The sequence below is a fragment of the Leptosomus discolor genome, chromosome 1 (genome assembly GCF_034619465.1).
Source record: "Leptosomus discolor isolate bLepDis1 chromosome 1, bLepDis1.hap2, whole genome shotgun sequence".
NCBI classification, from domain to species: domain Eukaryota; kingdom Metazoa; phylum Chordata; class Aves; order Leptosomiformes; family Leptosomidae; genus Leptosomus; species Leptosomus discolor.
Genome location: NC_141391.1, coordinates 124,828,778 through 124,848,927, shown reverse-complemented (window position 1 = coordinate 124,848,927; position 20,150 = coordinate 124,828,778). Strand labels below are relative to the sequence as shown.

Sequence of the window (20,150 nt, the reverse complement as noted above, 5' to 3'; positions counted from 1 at the left end):
AATAAAGAGAGGGGCCTACAGTGGGAAACTCAAGGAGCCATAACTAAACAGCAATGATGAACACAGAGCCAGCAAATTCAGAATACAAGTAAGTGTCCACAAAAGAATGGGGAAGACTGAAAACGATTCATCTTGAAGGAGAAAATGAATATGTAGAAAGGGTGCATACATTTGAAGAGATTTGAATATTCTTGGTGTGCACACAGGCTTGCCATACATAGATAAGAGTTAAAAGTCAAATTGAAAAAGCCCACCAAAATCTACACAGGGTTTTTTTTCAGTCATTGAGATCTGCCCAAAACCAAAATGGACATCCCAACACACAAGCATGCCTCTACACTAAGTAATGGGGACGGAACTAAGAGGATTGCACAAGAATTTTTAGTACACAGACAAAACAACCAATGCAGAACTTGATTAATAGTTACTCCCAAGTGCTTTCCAGGCAATTCCCACATAATGCCATTCCCTCTTTTACAGGTACATCTTACAGCAGCTTAAGCATTGATCTATTCAACTGACCCAAAATGTTCTTTTTACAACTTACATCCAAGATTCATATTTTGTCAAGTACCAAGTTTTAAAAAATAAACAAAGTTTAGTCCTTGATCTAGCAACACATTTAATGAATTCAACAAGAGTCAACAAGTGTTTTCCTTAAGTTTAAGTTATTCAGCTTTTCCTCTTGAGAATTTGTATTGGAAATTATGAAAAATAAACCAATTTTTAAGTGCTGAATGAGGAAGAAGAGAACTAGATGGACAGTTTGTTAAATCCCTGCCTACAACAAGTCAGAGCTATACAAATAGATTTGTACAATCACTGAAGTCCAAATTTAGTTGTTCTGGCACAGAAAATTAACACCAGTATAGTTTGTTTGCATAGGAAAAAAGCCCTATAATACAGCTGTTACCCTCAATTTTGAGCCTATACCAGGAGTTGCATCAATTCAGTTATTGTGGCTATAAGCAAATATACACAGAAGACAGCAGTATAAACACTGTGAGCAAACCTAACCTTGACAAAGTTATCAGTTACAATGCAACCCTCAGGACTAAGTGATAGTAATTTAGATGTATTCAATACTGTCATTCAGAACTGTAAAATAGAACATAATTTCGAATCACAAAAAAATTTTTGCTTGAAATTAAATCTGACGGCTCAGAAGGCTATATTGTAAATTATAAATGGTGGTTTTAATGAGCTGGAAGCTGGCATAAACTACACACCAGAACACAGGGGTATTTTCAGACCTAAATTCCCACTGAGTTAATAAGGCCTTAGAACCTGAATACCAGTTAGATGCACAAACCCTGGGCCTATAAATACCTTCTTGAAGTACTAACATTGCTGTTCAACTAACTACAGACAGAATCTTCCAACCACTTTGTAGCCTACTCTGAACGTGCACACTTCTCAAAACAAAACAAAACCCCCACAATGCTTTCTTAGAGATACAATCGCACTTTAGCATGCAAGACTTACATAAATATTTTTATCATTTAATTTCAATATGCTTAGCAAATGATGGCTAATCTAATTCTTTTTATAGTTAGGAAACTGAGGCACATTTTGTATCATCTCTAAATTTACATCAGACAGTAGCACTGCTAGGAACAGCCCACCCAAATATTTCATTCTCAGTACTGTGCCTCGTCTACCAGGCCATACACCGTAAACTATTCCAACTCGGTACTCAAGGAAGGCCATACAGCAGTAACACAATTATGCCCTCCAACATCAACCCCTTCTTTCTTAACATAGTGCCTTTGGTAATTGAAGCAAAACACTTTTTGGTTTGGTTTTGGTTTTTCGGTTTGGGGTTTGTTTTTTAAAATTTTTTTTCCTCCTTGCATACTAACCATATGAGTGTTAAAATTCAAGACTACCATGAAAATGCATGTTGATTTTTTTTTATTATTCAGCATTTAACAAGTTTCAGTCTGCTTTTAGTGAATATACTGGGACGCAGCACAAAAGAAAAACTTTGCTGCCACCTAGAGGTAAAAATCTTCAAGGAACACAGAGCAAAGAAAAACCCATCTCCTTTTTCCTTATTTTCAAAGTCAAACTCTTTCCTTTCTCAATGTATTAAAAAAAAAAAAAAACAAAGAAAAAAAAAAAACAAACAAAACCAAACAAACCCACACAACTACAAATCGACACTTTCTGGGTTTGAAAATAAACGAGTTACACATATTCAGACCCAGGATCTATGTAAATCATCTTTGGTAGTGACCAGCGGTAAATGCTTATGAAAAAAAAAGTTACGTACCAGGCAAACAGAGTAATAAACTGAGCCTCTAGCAGTCTACAGCTTTTGGCTATCCACAACTGAAATCTATATCATGTCTTTGTGTTTAGCAGTCTTTGATGGATGTCATCAATGAGGGTAAAGTCTCCAAACAAATTTATATATCATCACCTCAAAAACTGCCTGTCCCAATGAGTTTCGTAGCCCGTTGACAAAGGAAATTACTTTTCACTTATCTTTAAGCCCCCTCAATGGATGGCCTCTCAAGCATGTTATTAAAGAGAATTCCCTTATTCACTATAAGGCTAGATTTCGTCTATTGTTTTTTTCTCTCCACAATCAATTTTCCAAACTTTAAAAGGTTTATTGTATGTTGTTAATCTTCATGCAGAAGCCATTCCGTAACTGAACATCTTTGCCACCTTTTTCTGCATTTTGCCATACCTTTTTCTGAGCAGTTTGGACAAAACTCTGCAAAACATTCACAATGTAGGCATGGTATGGATTTACGCACTGAAAAATGATTGGTTTTGTTTTCTTCTATTCTTTTCCTAGTAATTCCTAACCTGCCTGTTAGCTGTTTGACAATTGCCTGTTACTGAACAATGAGGACCATTTACATGACTCCAGGATCTGTGTTCCAAGTGACAACAGATGTCATATTTATTACTGTATGCAAACTAGTTTTCTGCACATATATATTTTTTAATGCTCAACTAACACATTTTTATCACCTTATTACTCAACACCATGAATTACTATCAGCTCTTGTTGCTAATACCCTGCCCTTTTATACCATATACAAATGTCATCTTTTCAGTACTAACTCTCTTCCCATGCAGTTTATGAATATGTTGAATATCACAGGTCTCTGTGAGGCTCAGACGGTGTCTCCACCATACTATGAAAACTGGCTACATGCTCTTCTTACTATCCACTTGCCACTTTTTAACTGTAAGAATTTTCCTTCTTTTTCCACAGAAACTTTTCTCTCCCAATATTCTTTTGTTAGAGACCACTACTAGGTTTTTTTTGCAAAATCATGATATAACATAGTCACATCTATAATAGTAAGTTAAAGGCACCTACATTTGTCCCTCCAACACGGGTCAACCCAAACTACAGGAAACTTCCTGAGCCTCCAAAACAGCCTAGCCAGATACAAACTACCTACTCAAATTAACCCTCCTCTGGGCTAACTCCCAAGCTATGCATCAGAACTGTCCCAGAGTTAGATCTAGGTCATGGCCATTCAAACAATTCAACACTACCGACAATTTAACAGTTCCAGTGCCTGGGAACATTCACAGACACTGCCTAGTTCATTATTAGACAATCCAATACCATATACCTATATAACAATATAGGACTAGCAGATATTTGAATATTATCCTTGACAACAAATGTGGATGTTTCCCCAACACAAAATTAGTAACCATGTGGTTCAATACGCTATTTCTTATTGTCATTTCTACAGTTTGATCAGTTCAGCAGTTACGAATCTTCTGTGAAGCTTTACTCTAAAAGTGGCATCACATCCCTTTAGCATCACCAGCAATTTCAGTGGCAGATTGCATATCACTAATAAGGATTCAGTAATCCTTCAGAACTCTTGGAAAAATACCACATTGTTCTGGGAATCACTACTATTCTTTCTATCTCTGTTCTCAAACTTCAATTAGCCCAGGTTATTTATTTTTCCCTGACTCATGATCCATTAAGCACATCTCTGATGTGCAAACTTTCCTCCATACTGAGCACATGCAATGATGTGATGATGGATCAGCTTCATCCTTTTGAGAACTCCTGTCATATATAATTATCTACAGCTAAATGACAGGCTTTTGAATTCTGACACATTTTTTTTAAAATAAATACTTATTCCAGGCATACTTTTATGGCCACTAGGAAGTTGTTTCTCAAAATTTGTTTTGACCTAGCTCATCCTTATTCATACTTAATTCATGAGAGTTCCAATGCTGTTTTCTATTGTCCTCATTTGAGTACTATTTCCACTTAATCTTTTTCAAAAAAACCCCGTGAACTTCTTTCACTCTGTCACTCAACAATAAAAGGTATATAAAAATACTTGTGATGTAAAATGCCTTTCTGATGGGTAGCACATGTTTAACGCTAGTTTCAGATATGGCACCTTTCAAACAATCCCTTTGCCTTTACAGGTCTTCATCCCTTTTAAGGGCTCATTTTAACTTTTAATTTTTGTTAAGTTATGTCTTTGCAATTAAATATGACTACGATGGATTCTGGAGGGAGAGTTCTCTCTTACAAACAGATGCATTTTCTGGTGGTCATTTTGCTGTGGTCACTTTCAAAGAATGACCTCTTACAGTGAAGTATGAGCTAGGTACTGCCTGCTACTCAGGACTGAATCAAGACTTGCTTCTGCATGTGGAAGTTCTCTGATTATTCACTCAAGAGAAGTCACACAGTTCACAGCCTTTGCATTGCATCACTCACTCAGCCCTCAGAGCCCTAGTCAGTTAAATAAAAAGGTACACTCTCATTACCAAGGAGAGGAAAAAAAGTTCAGACAAAGAGTTCTAAAAGCAATGGTTTTAGTTTTACGAAGTGGAAAAGACACTGATGAGCTAAATATACAATCTGTCTCCCCACCCTAATGCATGACTTATTTTCTTGGTTTATTTCAAGATTACTGATGCGTTCCGACGTTCAATTCCAACTCGGATCCCCAAACCAAAGCCTACAAGCACAACCAAAGTACCTGTCAAAATTCCTGCCGGACATCTGAACAAACCACTCCAAGACAGCAGTTCTAGAAAGCTACGCATTATAAGGACTGTGTCTAAAACCTGCCTTCAAAGCGGAGGAAGAAGGTAAATAATTTTCTATGATCTATGACATTGAAATGGATTTAAGCAATTTGAATCTCAACAGCAGTTGTTTCCACTGGGGAAAAGTCTGAAACCATCCACATAGTCAGCACATCAATGGTCACCAATCACAGGACAACAAGAGACAGACAAATTCTTAGGAGCCACAGGTAACTGCATGACTGCAGGGACCAAGCTCTGCTCCCACTTTTCTGGTGTAATTCCAGAATTTGGCCCTCACAGTAGAGAAGCACATGAGACTCAAATAAGTTGCTACTATAAATTCAGTTTTGATGTGTTCCACAAATAACAATACTAATTGTCTCAGCAGATTTATAAAAACATATGGTCAATCAAATGAAGAGGGATTGAAGGACATGCCACTTTGTTTTCAAAGTTGGTCTAGTGTTTCAGTATGGATATTTGACCTCATTAATGTTTATAAATACATAAAGGATGACTGTCAGGAGAATGGAGCCCGGCTCTTCTTGGTGATGTCCAACGAATAGGACAAGGGGCAACGGGTGCAAGCTGGAGCATAGGAGGTTCCATATTAACGTTAGGAAAAACTTTTTCGTTGTGAGGGTGACAGAGCACTGAAACAGGATGCCCAGAGAGACTGTGGAGTCTTCTCTGGAGATATTCAAAACCCGCCTGGATGCGTTCCTGTGTGACCTACTCTAGGTGGTCCTGCTCTAGCAAGGGGGTTGGACTAGATGATCTCCAGAGGTCACTTCCAAACCCTAACATTTTGTGATATCTTATGCTCAGTACTAAAGACAGAATGAAGAGAGGTATGGAGAAATCTGCTCTTTTATAATGCATAGAAGTTAAAGAAATGCAGAGCTCCTTGTTGTGCCAAGCATCACTTTAAAAGCATGATTTGAAGATCAACAGTTCTCTCCTCTGATTTAACCAGTGTGATTATCCCCACTTGCATCTGTGCAGATGTTCTCTTAGGTAAACAGACGCAAGAACTGAGATGCATATTGTTCATATTAGCTGTAGGAACTTTCACCATTTTATTTGGGCTATAGTATTTGGATTTCACTTCACTTAGTATTTTGGAACTGATCAAAATCTGTGTCAAGCTTAACAGTAAGTTGCGATGTACACAGAAGTGCAATTTTATTCGTACATTCCTCCGCAGTTTCGCCCTTCCTCTCAACTGTTCACATTCAAGCAAAATAGGTAACTGCATTCATAACGTAGTGAAATTTTTTTTTAACCAAACTATCTCTTTGCACAAGTAGTTCTGGTTCATCCATGAAAGGACTTGCCTTTTTGCTCTTCTTAAAGTATAACTTCTTTAAAAAGACCTAAAATTCACTCCAAACTTCCTTTCAGCCAATGCACCAAAAAAAAAAAAAAAGCCACACCAAAAAAACCCCACAACCCGAAATATTAAAAGAGACTCCGGGTTCGTTGTTTTCATTTTTCTGAAAAATAGCAACTGTTGCTCTGACAAGAAAATTTCTCACTGCTCCACTTTAGAATGCTAAAACTAACACGATACTATTACTGCAAGGAACACACCCCACCCCCCCGATCCCCCCCGGAATCCTGTAACACCAACTAACGTGAGTTACTGTTTAAGAACATAAAAATTAAATTATTTCCCTGGTATTAATGTCTCCCTCCTTCTTCTTCCCCTAACAGAGTGCATTCCAACAATCTAAATGGCTCAACTGATAATTTGTGGGAAAACTCCTTTCACGTAGGTCTTTCTTTAAGAACTGCCAAATCCTAATTCCCAAATAAAGCAAAAGCTGATGGTGATTACAGTGCCATAGCCAGAATCACAATCCTTTTGTTGAAGCAAGGAGAGATTTTCATGCATTCAGTCACCCGATTTTTTCCCTTTTATTTCACAGCTAAAAGTTTAACTTAACCACTGAGACAGTACAACACGTTAGCACTGCTGTGTGACTATTTTTGCAAACCCACAACAGAAACCTACGCCACCCTCAACAGCTCCACAAGAAATTCTCTAGGAGTACTTAAAAAAGGAAAAGTTTAACAAGATCAGTCTACTGAAAAATTATTTCAGCTTGTGTCCCACAAGACACACTCGTGTCAAAACGCAGAAATTAAAAAATGACTTTTCCATGTAAGAGAGAAAAGGCTTGAAATATTATTCATGAAACCTGCAGGTAACTATAAAGTTCTGAGGCTTCATATCATGTATGCTCAGATACAAATAAAGTTCACAGAAGCACACCACTACATTTCTGCAACTTGCAGAATCAGAGTATGTAAATGCGAAGCAAAACAAATTTCAAAGAACAGCTGTCAACTTGGCATGCTTATCAGAGATATCGTCAGTACAAGAACAAATTTCATCAGAAGGGACAGCAACTCACCGGTGAATCATAACAAAAAAAAAAAAAAAAAAAGAAGATACAAACCTCTCCATACAAAAGTCTGCCAACAGATCTCAGCTCTGATCAAACAACAAAACTCCCACTGAATGTGCTACAACAAACAGTCCGCTTCTTGGTAGTTGCAAATCACATATTACAAATTGATGCTACTTGGCGCCCTTTATTGCCAGTCTACAGAATGAAAAGGAAAATCTCTGGCAAAATAAATTAATTTGCACAATAGCACCCTTTGCTTTAGAGCCCACAAAGGACCCCACAAGTGCTGTTAAAATCATCCTCTATGGTACCATATTATACTTCTCACCTACTTGTACTGCTGACATAAAAGTTTTCCTGTCTTTTGTCTCTCTTGGGGCGACACGATTCATTTCTACCTATGCGAGATATAGCCCACATAGGCTCTTACTTAAGAATCTAAACAAACTGACCAACAGGAATACCACACTCTTACGGGATTAAGGGAGACAAAGAAAGCATGGAGAACGAAAGATAAGGAGGGGTAACATAAAAGGAGGAAACTGGAAGAATTTCTGAAAAATAGAAGTCTCTCCCTCAAACTGCTCAGGAGATGTGGCATGCTGGCTACAGGCAAGATATGGACATTTATAGTGCTGTGAGAAATGTTCTTTCTGTTCATGGAGGGACAAGGAAAAATTTGCTGTCTTTCACCAGTACTAACAAACTCCTTAGTATTCCTTATCCTCTCCCTTATAGTTCTGAATGCAATATAAAAATCATATTCAAGCATGGACATAGTTGTCACATGAACTGGAAAAAGGGAGGGAAGGAAGGCCTGCAGTTAAATGACTTCGGACATGTGTAACACTAAACAACACTGATAAGTAGAAAATAATCCCTAACCACTGTCTCCACAAATCTCCTCTCAAAGTTAAAGGTTTGCTGAAGAAGATACTGGGCAAGATTCTTTAGTTTGTGTCATGTGACAAGGTAAATAGATGGCAATCCCTTCAGAGGTTTCTCTGTCGGTTTTTTGTTTGTTTTAGGTTTTTTACATGTATAAACCACATGCAGTGGTGTAAACATGAATGTCTCAAAGTGAGAGCAACCTATATTCTTTAATATGGATTCTAAAATAATTATTTCCAATGATGTGGCCAAAAGCAAATTAAGATTTACTTATATATCCTTATACTAGGATACATATTTTGTGTTTTCATACCCTTTGAGTCTGAATGTCTTTCACACACTTCATCTTAAAAGTAGCCTCTTCTAACTACAAGTTGATAAAATACAAGACACTGAAGACTGAGATATTAGGAATAATATTCCACTGGTCAGGACTTACTCTAGGGCCAGTCCTAAAGGACTTGCCAAAAGATCAGTATTTAAAAAGCACATTTTGAATTCTTCTGCTTTGCACCTAGAGTTGTGGCAGAGATGCTTTTTTAAAACAGATCACCAAATGAAGTTGCATAGTAAACTTTTTTTAACGAAACTTGATGTTTCACAGAAATAAACTTGATCAAGTCTGTCAAAAGTGCTCACTAATGGGCAATTATTTTCTTTTTGCTTACATTGTACACTGTAAACCCTTATTTTCTATTTCATATCAACTGATTTTAAGGCATTTTACAGTACCCATAAGATGTGGTACAAATCAACCTTTGATTTTACATCTGTTGTATGTGAAAAATAGCTACACAAAATAAAATAACAGATGCTCTTACTTTACTGACAGCTTGTGTCAACTTAATACAACAGACTCCACATAAAGCATCTGACAAGTTTACAAAGGTGGGATATGGACAGCAGAGTACACGGTTTGCACAATGCTCACCTGTAATCATCACTCGTAATACATTCAAAGAATGTTTTTTGAGTAAAGCACATATAGTGCTTTTAACACAGGGCTGGATTAGACACCTCCAGAGGTTCCTTCCCACCTAAATTATTTCAGGAGCTCCACAATGCAACTGCAAAAATCCCAAGGAGTTTTATGTAACTGGAAGAGTTGCGATTCACAGTCTCATCTCAAAATCAGATAATTTATCCATCATGTCAAAAGTTTATCATCCAAGCCCTGCTTTGTGTCCAGTTTCTAAAAGAAAGCTGCCAACTTCATAAAAATCAGTTTACCACCCACCCCAAATGAAACTTCTGGTTCGCAGAACGTGCAGGTAGGCTCTTAGGATATTTAGGACTCCTGAATGAAAAATTCCTAAGGAAGAGCATTTACCATGGGAACTGGAACTGCTTAAGGAACCTACATGAGACTGAAAAATAAAAATGGAATGCTCAGGAGCCTTATTAGGGCTTACGACTCCTCTTTATTACATACGTACAATTTTTATATTGCTCCCTCTCAAACTATTATGCAAGTACCTTTTCACAGGAAATAAGAAACCATTGTCAAGGCACTGGAAGATCTGGAATCTTTCCAGAGGTACTGATAACTCCCAACTCTTACCAGTATTATATTCTAAAAATTAACTTGAAAATCAATTAAAAAATAACAATAAAACAGGACACTATAAAAGTCTTAAAGTCATTTTAGTTGCCTGGATCTACCTAAATTTCCACACTAAATCTCAAGATTACAGATGCAACCACAGACTGCAAAGTGCTTTAAGACACACTGAAAAAAAGCCAAGTATAGGAGCCAGACATTATAACCACCAGAAAAAGAGACAAATCGGCCACAGTGCCATACTCCAAAGAGCAATGGCTGCAGAAAAGCTGTTTAACTCCTGCCCTTTTACAGTAACACATGGCAAAGGTGATGTGAGACACCCCAGTGAGCACGTGGGTGATGCTTTTCAAGTACCACACATCTTTTTCCCTCCAAAGGCTCTACTATGGATTTATTGTTTCCAGGGCCTTTCAGAGCTGTAACTTCTCGTCGGTAACGTCAATCAACACACGTTATGCAACAACCTTTCATCAAAGAAACTCGGTGTCGAAGCAAACACCGTTTAGAAGCTAAATGAACGCAGGGGACAGCTGAGCTCTGAACTCAAAGCAAGCGGTTTCCTTCCTCTCCTCCCCTCCCCTCAACTCGCTTTTTAAAATTTGCTTCAATGTGTTTTTGTTGAGTGGGTTCCTGTCGGTACTTCAGTACCGGCGTCTTCGTTTGCCGCTTCATCCTCTGAACTATCCCGGCTCTGACGGGTCAGACGATCAGATCTCACCTGGCTGCGGAGATTTTGTTTACAAGCAAAACCGCCATGGAGAGCAAGCAGGGGAAAACAGGCACAGGAAGGAAAACGGGTGTGAGAGGAAAAATAGGAGAAGTAAAGTAAAAGCGAAGAAGGGAGAGGCGGGGGTCTGGAGGCGAGGGGCGGGGGGGGGGGGGGGGGGGGGGGAAGGAGCGGGAGGTGAAACGAAAAGGAGGAAGGAGGGCCGGGGAGGATGGGGCTGGCCCGCAGGAAGACTGTGTCAAGCCCAGCGCGAGGACCGAGCTCCAGGAGACGAGTACCTGGACCGCTGCCGGCCCCGGGCGAGGTCTCCCACCACGGCTCTTCCAGCGTGTCCCCCATCCTGCTGCCGCTGCCGCCACGCGGGGAGGGCGGGGCACCACGCCGCGCGCGGCCCGCGACTGGCACCGCCCCCTCTAGCCCCGGGGCCGCGCCTGCGCACCGGCACGGCCCGCCCGGCGGCAAGGCGGGGCCCCTGAGAGCTGCTGGGGTGTGTGGGCCTGGGGACGGGAGGGAGCGGTGCCTCGAGAACATTTTGCAACTTTTTTTTTTTTTTTTTCCCTAAGTAATAAAAGTAGGTGTTTAAAGTGCATGGGGTTTTTTTTTGTTGGGATTTTTTCAGTGAAAAATATAGATCATAGAGTCATTGGGTTGGAAGAGACCTCAAAGGTCACCAGGTCCAACCGTCAACCCAACACTGTCATGCCCACACAGGTGCTACACCACGCCTACAGGTGCTACATCAACGCGGTTTTTGGGGCAGCCTGTTCCAATGTTTGACAACCCTTTGGTGAAGAAATTTTTCCTAATGTCCAATCTAAACCTCCACTGGCACAAATTAAGGCCATTTTCTGTTGTCCTAAATGATGATGAAGCAGGAAAAAAGAGGAAATGAGCTAAAATTATTACCCTCTCCTTCACAATATTATTTTTTTTAATTGCCTGAATCTGGTTTTAGGCTGCAAATACCTACTTTCTTGATTAAGATTATTCATATAATCTTCTCTGAGAAACAAGTGTGTATAGGAAAACATTGTGTGTTGCCTTGGAATGAATGTTGTGACTCCAGGATCCAGACCCTGCAGGTTAAGCCCGTGTGTCTCTCTTCGCAGGAGCAGTCCCGCTCAAAGCCTGGGCATTTACTTGCCGGAGCACATCCCGAAGCACACTGTGGAAGTAAAACAGTCAAGTGTATGGACATGAATTTATCATAAGGTGGCACTGTTATTCCATGTACAAATTGCTCAAATCATTTTTCTGAACGTTCATAGAAGTATGCTATTTTTTAAAAAAATTTGCGGGTGTGGTTAGGTAAGAAACGTGCGTGATCAAGAGCTTTAGTTTTGTTCTACCCCGGGGTTGCTAGGGAGTATTGCAGGTGATTTTTAGCCCTTGGAAACAGGGTTCTCGTGTGAAGCTTGTGAATTTTCTCTTACTCGCAGAGTATAGCCTGGCACAGTACTGACTGTAGGGGAAGTCATTGAATAGTCCAACACATACGTAGTAAAGCAGTTCACCTTTACGAAAACCGAAAATATTCAACTTTTTCAGAGAACGGCTCCCCTGCCGGGGAAACCGATTCCTAAGCCGTCCAGAGGAAGACACCTGCAGCCGCTGGCGGCAGGGCCTTCCCCCCAGCCCGCCCTGAAGCAGCACAGGGGATGGCGGACAGCTGACCGCAGCCCGCAGCAGCGGCGGCCCTCTCGTCAGAGCCTCCCTCAGTGCCCCCGCCGCGGCGGAGCGCCGGCCCGCCCCGCCAGGCCGCCGCGGACCTACCAGCTCCCAGCCCTAACCCTCCCCGGGGCGCTGGAGAGCGGCTCCCGCCCAGGCCGGGCAAACCCGGGCGCCAACGGCCAGCTGCCTGAGCGGGGGTCTCTGTAGGCGGGGCTTGGCCCGGCCCACGGCGGGGCAGCTCCCGCCTCCCGAGGGAGAGTCCCGTAACATCAGCCTCTCCGCAGCCGCCGCTGGGGATCTGCTCTCCCCGTTTCCCGCGGCCAGCCCGGCGCCGGCTCAGCCGAACCCCGCAAGGGCGCGGCGGCGGCAGCAGCAGCGACAAGCCCGGCCCGGCCCCCGCCTCATGCAGGCACCGCCCACCTCCCGTGCCAGGCTTCCGCGCTTTACGGCCAGCGCCCTCACTTCACGACAGCACTGGGGAGGCCGGGACGGGAACCGGCGGGTGCCGGGAAAAAAAACACCCCACCACCCGACCGCACTTTACGGCCGAGCGAGGGGCACGTCAACAGCTATGGCGGAAGGGGAAGAGGCGCCGCCGCCGTCGTTGAGCAGCTGGTGAGTTACGGGGGTGTCGGTGCATTTTCTCCCGCCTCCTGCCCTCCCCTCCGCAGCGGGGCTGAGAGGGAGGAGGGAAGAGTGGAGGGGTCGCTGGGCGAGAGGCTCTGAACTCCCCCTTGCCCATCACCGCTTCCCTCCTGAGAACCACCGTACTTGGGGGGTGGGTGTGGGGCTAAGGCTGCCCCTCACCGGTCGCGGGGCGGGGGGGGAGGGAAGGAGGGAGGGAGGGAGGGAGGCGCGGTGGCGTCCTTGGCCCTACCGCCGCGGAGCGCTTGGCGGGGACAGAGCGGCTGAGGGAGCTCCCCGGGGCGGGGAGCCTCTTCTTCCCCCGCCGCCCGCCCACACTCCCTCCCTCCCGGCCCCAGCGCGGTGGGAGCCTGGGGCAGCCCCGGGGCAAACGCCTCCGGGCGCTCGGTAGTTCCCGGGTCCTGAAAGAGGAAGCGCCGCCGTCAAAACAAGGGCGAGACGGGGCGGCCTCTGTCTGTGCCCGTCCTGGAGCGAGGAGGTTGCTCCAATTTAAAAGGACAGCTTTGATACGGGGTAGGAGCTGCTCGATGTGTGCGCCGGTCTGCCTGGAGTGGAGTTGCTTTGTTTGGTTCAGTTCAGCTTCCCCTGTCTCCGCGTACTTGCTCAAGCACAGGTGACAACAATAGGTCCTGGCTTGTTTTCTGAATGATTTTTGCTCGCCGCCCTCCTCCAGTGTAGCCATTACTTACAATGGATTTTACGTTGAACCTCTAGGACAAGAATAGAGACTATTTCTGGAGCATTTATAGGACCATTTTGATGGTAACAGTGATGTGATTTTAGCATTCGTTGCATGCGTATTCACTTAAGATTGCTGAGGCTTAAATAAACATTGTGTTTAAACACCGAAGCTGTTTTTGCTGCACCCCCCATCTCCGTTTCTGTGCATCTTCACTGTGTTTTTCTCTTTGCACTTCTGCATTGCATGCGACTTCTTTTCTTTCTGTGGTTCTGTGCCACAGCATTGCTCTTTGTCCTTTCCACGTACAGACTTTACAAACAATTACTTCACAGACCTGCTTTTTATGAACATTTCCTATCTGATGTTTTTGCTTCTAGCCTTTGTTTTATGTGGCAGATTCAAAGTTTCTTGCTAACTCTGCTCAGCCTTCTTTGCGCTTGGTTGTCTCACTTAAAGAAGCCAGAATTGACACACACGCCGGTGTAGCTGGTATCTGTTCTTTGTCTGGGTTGGTTCTACAAATACAGCTTTTCGAATAAAACAACTATGTGTCATTTAGTAGCAAATGAAAATGATTTGATGTCGTTTTTTTAGCCTTTTTTTGCCTTTGGTTAAAGCTTCAAAATTTACGAAGCACCTTCTACAGGTACAGTGTTGCATAAGCATTATTTGTAAACAGAGACCTGACTGTTGGAAGATATAATTATGAAGTTAAGGACAGACTCATTGATGGTGCTGTCTTGACACTTTGAAATATAACCCTCGACATTGAATAAGAACCATGTTGAAATATCTCTGAAAAAATACTTCAAACCTCTTTCACTACTAATGTTGAAAGAATATTGCAGTCTTCCAGATCACAACAAACTGCTAAAGTTTCTGTTAAGAAAGAAGCACAAAGTGCAGTTTCCAGACATATTTCAAGACACAGCCTGCATTGTTGCCGTTCTGACTAGCAGCTTCAAAATGTAACTATAGTAAACTTGACATGCTGCTACTACTAGAAAAGGCAAACTTGAAGGCATTTGTTAGAAGAGATTTTGTGAGTCTTTGTGGGAATGATTCAAGAGGTTTATGCCTAAATGCTACATTATAATATGCCAGAATACATCCTATTACTAGAGCTGTACCCTGTGAATAACATGGAGTTGTGTTCCTTATTTCTTGTTTAGAACCTCACATGGCTTTTTGTTTTTGTTGTTGTGTTCTGGTTTTTTGTTTTGGTTTGGTTTTGTATTTTTAAAGCCAGTTTCAGTGATTTTTTTTTTTAATTTATTGATTTAAACTGTTGTATACGTATCTGAATGCTGTTGAACAGGTTTTTTTCTAAGTATAATATATGTATCTTTCAAATGAGCTTTTTAGTATAAAGTACTGCATTATCATAGTTTTGAAGTATATAGGATTGAGCAGTAACATTTCACATTTAAAAAAAAAAACCAGCCAAAATGTAAAATGTTACATACGTACACCTGAACTCTGTTGAGAACAAAACCAGCTGTGCTGATTCTTTGTCCTCTACTCAGTTCCTTTGGGGGATTCAAAGGCGGGTGTAATTTTATGTTCAGAGACTGACAGCACCTTAAGTGTGTAGACTCTAGATGTGCCTATTAACATAAATTGGCCTTTTCAGTTGTTTTGTTTTTTTTTTTTTTCTGTTTCAACTTGACATGCAGTGCTGGTGTGTTTTGGCGGGGGGGGGGGGCACAAATTAATGATGAGTTAAACCATGCAACATCCATACTGACTGCCTGGTGTTTTGTTTAACAAAAACCAGGGAAATTTGCCACTGTGTAATACAATTTAAAAAAAAAACAAACAACAAAAAAACAACCCACCACTCCCAAACTTATTTATAGAGTTATTGAAAGATGGGATTGTCAGCTTTTTCTTCAGTAAATACAGGAAGTTTATCAACAGTTTTTATTTTAAAATGAGAAAAATCTGTCAGACCTTGTTTATTAGCTCTTTGGCATATTCTCAAAAATTAATTTGAGAAATTTCTGGCAGTATTTGATGCTGGAAGACCTATCGTGTGTCCAAAGCTAAGAATGCCGTGGAAAACAAAGGAGGCAGGCTGCTTTGAAGCTGTGTTGTGTAAAATCTTAATTTCCTTTTTTGTCTGCTTATTTTATAATAACCATATTTTAGTCAATAAATACATCTAGTCAGTAGAATGTATAGACACAAACAAGATGAACTGTTATTAGATAAAATGTTTGTAATTGGAAGTTACAGTTTTTTCTCTCCTCATTTGTCAAGGAAATAAATTATCTGGACTTAATTTTTCTTGTTCAGGTTCTCAATCAGTTATGAATTAATTTCTAAAACCTTTTTGCAGATGTTTGTTTAATACCCAGGCTTCAGGGAACTTGATCAAGTAGTACTTTTTATTTTACAATCTACACTTTGAAAATTAAGACCCGAACTAACAAAATATATCTGTAAGCATGGATGGAATTGTTCTTGTGCATTTATCTTTACATTAGAATCATTCATATTATGGGTCCCAAAAATACACTCCAACTGCTTCAGACAACACAGTGACAAAACTACGTGTTTTTTTTTTCCGTGCTCAGTATCTGGCTTATTAGTGCTTGGAGCCATTATATTTTCTTCTGAAAGCACATGAACAAAAAAATCCTTTGCAGTTAAATGTGAAATTAACACACTTGAGGAAAAAATAGAGTTAAAATGTCAGGGAATTAGTGTTCTTCTCCAAAGTTCGGTTGGGGGAAAAAAAAAAAATATTCAATGGTGCTCTGAATGCAATGGGTATTTTGAAGTAAATGTGAGGGATTGATTTTTGTTTGTTTGTTTCAATAGAAAACAAACACTCATTACTTTCGATTTAATATAGCTCTTGTTGAGGCTTTTTTCCGGTAGTCAGGAGAATCCTGAATTAAAAGTAGGAACAAGAGTAACTAGATTATATAAAAGCATATTTCTGGGGGCGCGGGGAAAGAAGCTTTTATATAGATCGTTTTCTGTGGTGGGAAACAATGTTCTTTGCTGTGGGAAGGTAGAATGATGACTACAAAAATAAACTGATATTGGCCATTGACTTTGAAAATTTTATCAGCCCTATTCACTTGCCTACTTTCCTTTTAAGTATAGCTTGTTTGCAATTACTGTCTGTTACAAACCTGTATGCTATTGTGAGCTTAAATCAAGTAAAGTACTTTACTTGAAATGGAGTTTAGTTCAACCTTAGGAACAAAAATAATAAAAATAGATTAGAATAAATTAGTCCAATCTGTCACTAACATGGATGTGTACAGGCAGTCCTCGTAATTGTGATGGCAGCACTATGGTATATATGCCTGTCCTTCTCTTTGCGTGCTGCGATTATCAGAAATACATGAAGACTTGCAGACTAGATGTTTGATGTCCAAGGAGATGACAGTTTTGTAGAAACTAAAACTGATGATATTCTTGGTAAGGGGTCAGCTGGTATCAGCCTTGCTTCTGATTTAGGGAAGATGGGAATGATGTGTGAAGGGGTTTAAGAAATACTACTTCTCACCCTGGAAGTGGTGGTGGCCTACTAGGGCATGATGAATGTGTCACTTGAGGGACGAGGAGAAAATAATCAAAGCTTTTCAAGTGTTACGCCAACATCAGATCAGTGGTCAGAGTATGGGAAGCAGTTTGGCAAGCAGTATATACTACAATAGATAATATAATCTAAGTGGGAATATTTGTTTTAATCCCCGTTTAGGCCACTGAGTAATAACTTTAACAGGCAGGTGTGCAGTAGTAAATTTATTGTATATGGGAAAAGGGTGATTGTCTTGTTTTGGACTGATGAACGTGTTTTAGATAATGAATTTGGTATGTATAGAGGATGGCTGTTGGGCTGTGAAAATAATAAATTAGTATTAGAAGTTTGCCTGTCAGAAATTAAAGCTTTAAACTTTTGAAGCTTTTTTTTTCCAAAAATACACTTTGACTTGGACAAAACAGCTCAAAGGGACCTGTCATTTCTAATAACAAATGATCAGATGTAGTGGACTTTAGCAGGTACATTTCAGGCATTGTAATCTACTGATTGACTATCATTTTCTTAATACAGTACATCTTTTCCCATGTATTTGTAGTTTATTGAAACACTTCCCACTATATTTTCCTTCTGTTGACATCCCCACAATTTTTTAACCCTTTCATTAGTATTTATAAATGATGTCTGTCATATATAAATAAATTAATACTTTAAAAAGTGGCTCAAACTTAATTCCCAACAGTTGATCAATTTTTACTGCCTCCAGCTTTCTCTCACATCTTAAGTGTTTTAGCTAAAAAAAATAAAATAAAATAAAAAGAGTTAAATATCCGTGAAGGTAGTTACTGTTGATTGTAATATGCTACCAGACTGGCATAAATTTCAGAGATCCTTCTGTAGGTATGGAAATTTACTCCAAATACACTAATAACAACATTATGCATTATGATATTTGGAACAGTATGCCTTGTGCGAATTAACCTTTCAGGCCATGGCTTGAGTATGGGCTGGTATTCTACACATCTAATGAAAATTTTGAGTAGCATCTAGAAATAGGCAGTGGAGCCCTGGTAGAGCAGAAAGTAAGGATGTTCAGGTCTGGAGGAATTTTTCCATAAAGAGAATTACTGCATTCTTTCCAAAGTGTGATAATTGTCCATATGAACAGAAGACTTCCTAGCTGATCTTCACTCCTGAAAGACAAGGATCCAGATTGCTAGCAGTTTACTGGCATATTTATGGTGCAACACTGACTGAAATAAGGTAAAATGCAGCTGGTGGATGTGAGTTAAAGTATCAGAGTCACATTCATACTTTGTACTTTGCACTTTGCAAGTTAGCCTGAATATTTATTAGAAAATAATTTTTCTTAATCTTTGAGAAGTCCTTACTTCTAGCCTGTGAGCAATCTTGGGAGTTGATGGAGGAAAAGAGTAGCTGATTGAATCATAACAGAATAATGCATTTTTACCCCCTGCTGTTACTTCATTTAACTCAATGTTGGTGTCTCTTCGTGTGGGAGATGGGCATATCGGTTTCTTGCATTTTAAGTTGAACTAGTCAAGCTAGCATTTGGCTGTTATCTTTACAGTGTACAAAGTGTGGATGACTGTACTTACGAAGAAGATTTTGCAAATAGTAGTATGTTATCAAACAAACAGAGGAAGCACACATTTGCAGGTAACAGATGTTAACTCGTGCACAGCTTTTTAAGCTGTGAGCATTAGGTACTAGTACCTGGTAGAATTAGTACTCATGGGTCTGTGAAACATTCTTTACCAGATATGTTTTTTGAAGTTGTGTAGATGTGGTTTCAAGTGTTGTTTCACATATTAAATTACTTAAAAAAAAAAAAAAAATATTTGGAGGATATAGAAACCAAGTTTCAGTATTGCAGTTTAAGACCTTTCCACCTGAAATGCAACACGCATGCGGCTGTTGTGTTCATTTCCCCATGCCTGTTTAATACTTGGATAATATTTGTAGCAACTAATTGTATTTCATGTACTCTAATTCAAGGATTAGCTGTTGCTCTCTAGCCCGTTTGTCATCCATAATGTGCACAGAAACCTGGAATGTATCTAAGAGCATGTAGCTCTCTTCAGTTGATGTTTGATGTTGGCTTCTATTTAAGTTCAGTCATCGCAGAGCTCATGCAGTTCTGCTGAGTGCTAGGTCCCTTTGTGTAAATGCCCTGGAAATAGTTGATTTTTATACAGGCTGAACTGATTTGGTGGTTTAACTTTTAGAATGTTGACAGTTATGTACACAATCAGACAACAGGATAAGTGATGGAAGTGCAAGAGTGCTTGGGCATTCCCTGCTCCGTTTCTGTCTCAGGAAAGGGACAGTAACCCATGCAGCTTGTAGTTCTGTAGTAAGTGGGCTTTGGGATTTTTTTTTTTTTAAATACTAAAAATGTAAGAAAATAAGGCAAGACAGTCTCTTTGTAAACTCTGCTTTCTTTGATCCAATTTTGGGAAATTATTTGAAGAAAACACATTGTTAGTTGTGCCCTAGTGTATATTTGAAATATGATTTAAAGTGCTACCAAAAAGTACTGGCAAAGAAACTAGATGATACAATGCAAGGAAAATGCTTACTCTTCAAACTTGTAAGTACGTCAAGAAGTCTTAAGTAAGGCTAGCTTTTTGCTTGTTGTTAAGTATTTGCATACATTCTTACTGGATTGGGATTTTAGACTGTTTATCAAGAAGGGTGATATTTAGAAAATCAGAAATGTGTGTCTTAAGCTTTCAGGAGACCAAACTTGAGAAGCTTTACATTGAGGAGTTGGTTGTGAATATATACAAGTTAAAGAAGTAGACAAAAGCTCAACAGCTGACGTTCTTTCTCCATGGGTATTTGGAACTGACTACATAGTAACACAGAGTAATTGAGAATTACACTTGATAACACTTTAACATCTGTTACTCCATGTGTATAAATAGGTGTGTTATTCACAAGGAATGCATCTTCATACTTGATTGTTTATCAAGGAC

At 40.3% G+C, this 20,150-nt stretch overlaps 3 protein-coding genes across 5 annotated transcripts in view; 2 read left to right on the top strand and 1 right to left on the bottom strand.

The window, feature by feature from the left end:
• The window catches only part of FILIP1L (filamin A interacting protein 1 like), an 85,299-nt gene extending 78,443 nt beyond the window's left edge, over window positions 1–6,856 (top strand). Inside the window, exons 5-6 of the mRNA XM_009953624.2 lie at window positions 4,925–5,109; window positions 6,766–6,856. Of these exons, the coding sequence (XP_009951926.2) occupies window positions 4,925–5,109; window positions 6,766–6,856 (276 nt within the window). The remainder of the gene's footprint in view (window positions 1–4,924; window positions 5,110–6,765) is intronic.
• The window catches only part of CMSS1 (cms1 ribosomal small subunit homolog), a 248,792-nt gene extending 237,805 nt beyond the window's left edge, over window positions 1–10,987 (bottom strand). The window contains 1 exon segment of the mRNA XM_086463764.1: window positions 10,927–10,987. Coding sequence (XP_086319890.1) covers window positions 10,927–10,987 — 61 coding nt within the window.
• A 1,899-nt stretch (window positions 10,988–12,886) lies between these two features.
• TBC1D23 (TBC1 domain family member 23) overlaps window positions 12,887–20,150 on the top strand; it is a 36,791-nt gene continuing 29,527 nt past the window's right edge. For all 3 annotated transcript variants that reach the window (XM_086478177.1, XM_086478164.1, XM_086478170.1), the window contains exon 1: window positions 12,887–12,934. In XM_086478177.1, coding sequence (XP_086334303.1) covers window positions 12,891–12,934 — 44 coding nt within the window. In that variant the 5' untranslated portion in view covers window positions 12,887–12,890. The remainder of the gene's footprint in view (window positions 12,935–20,150) is intronic.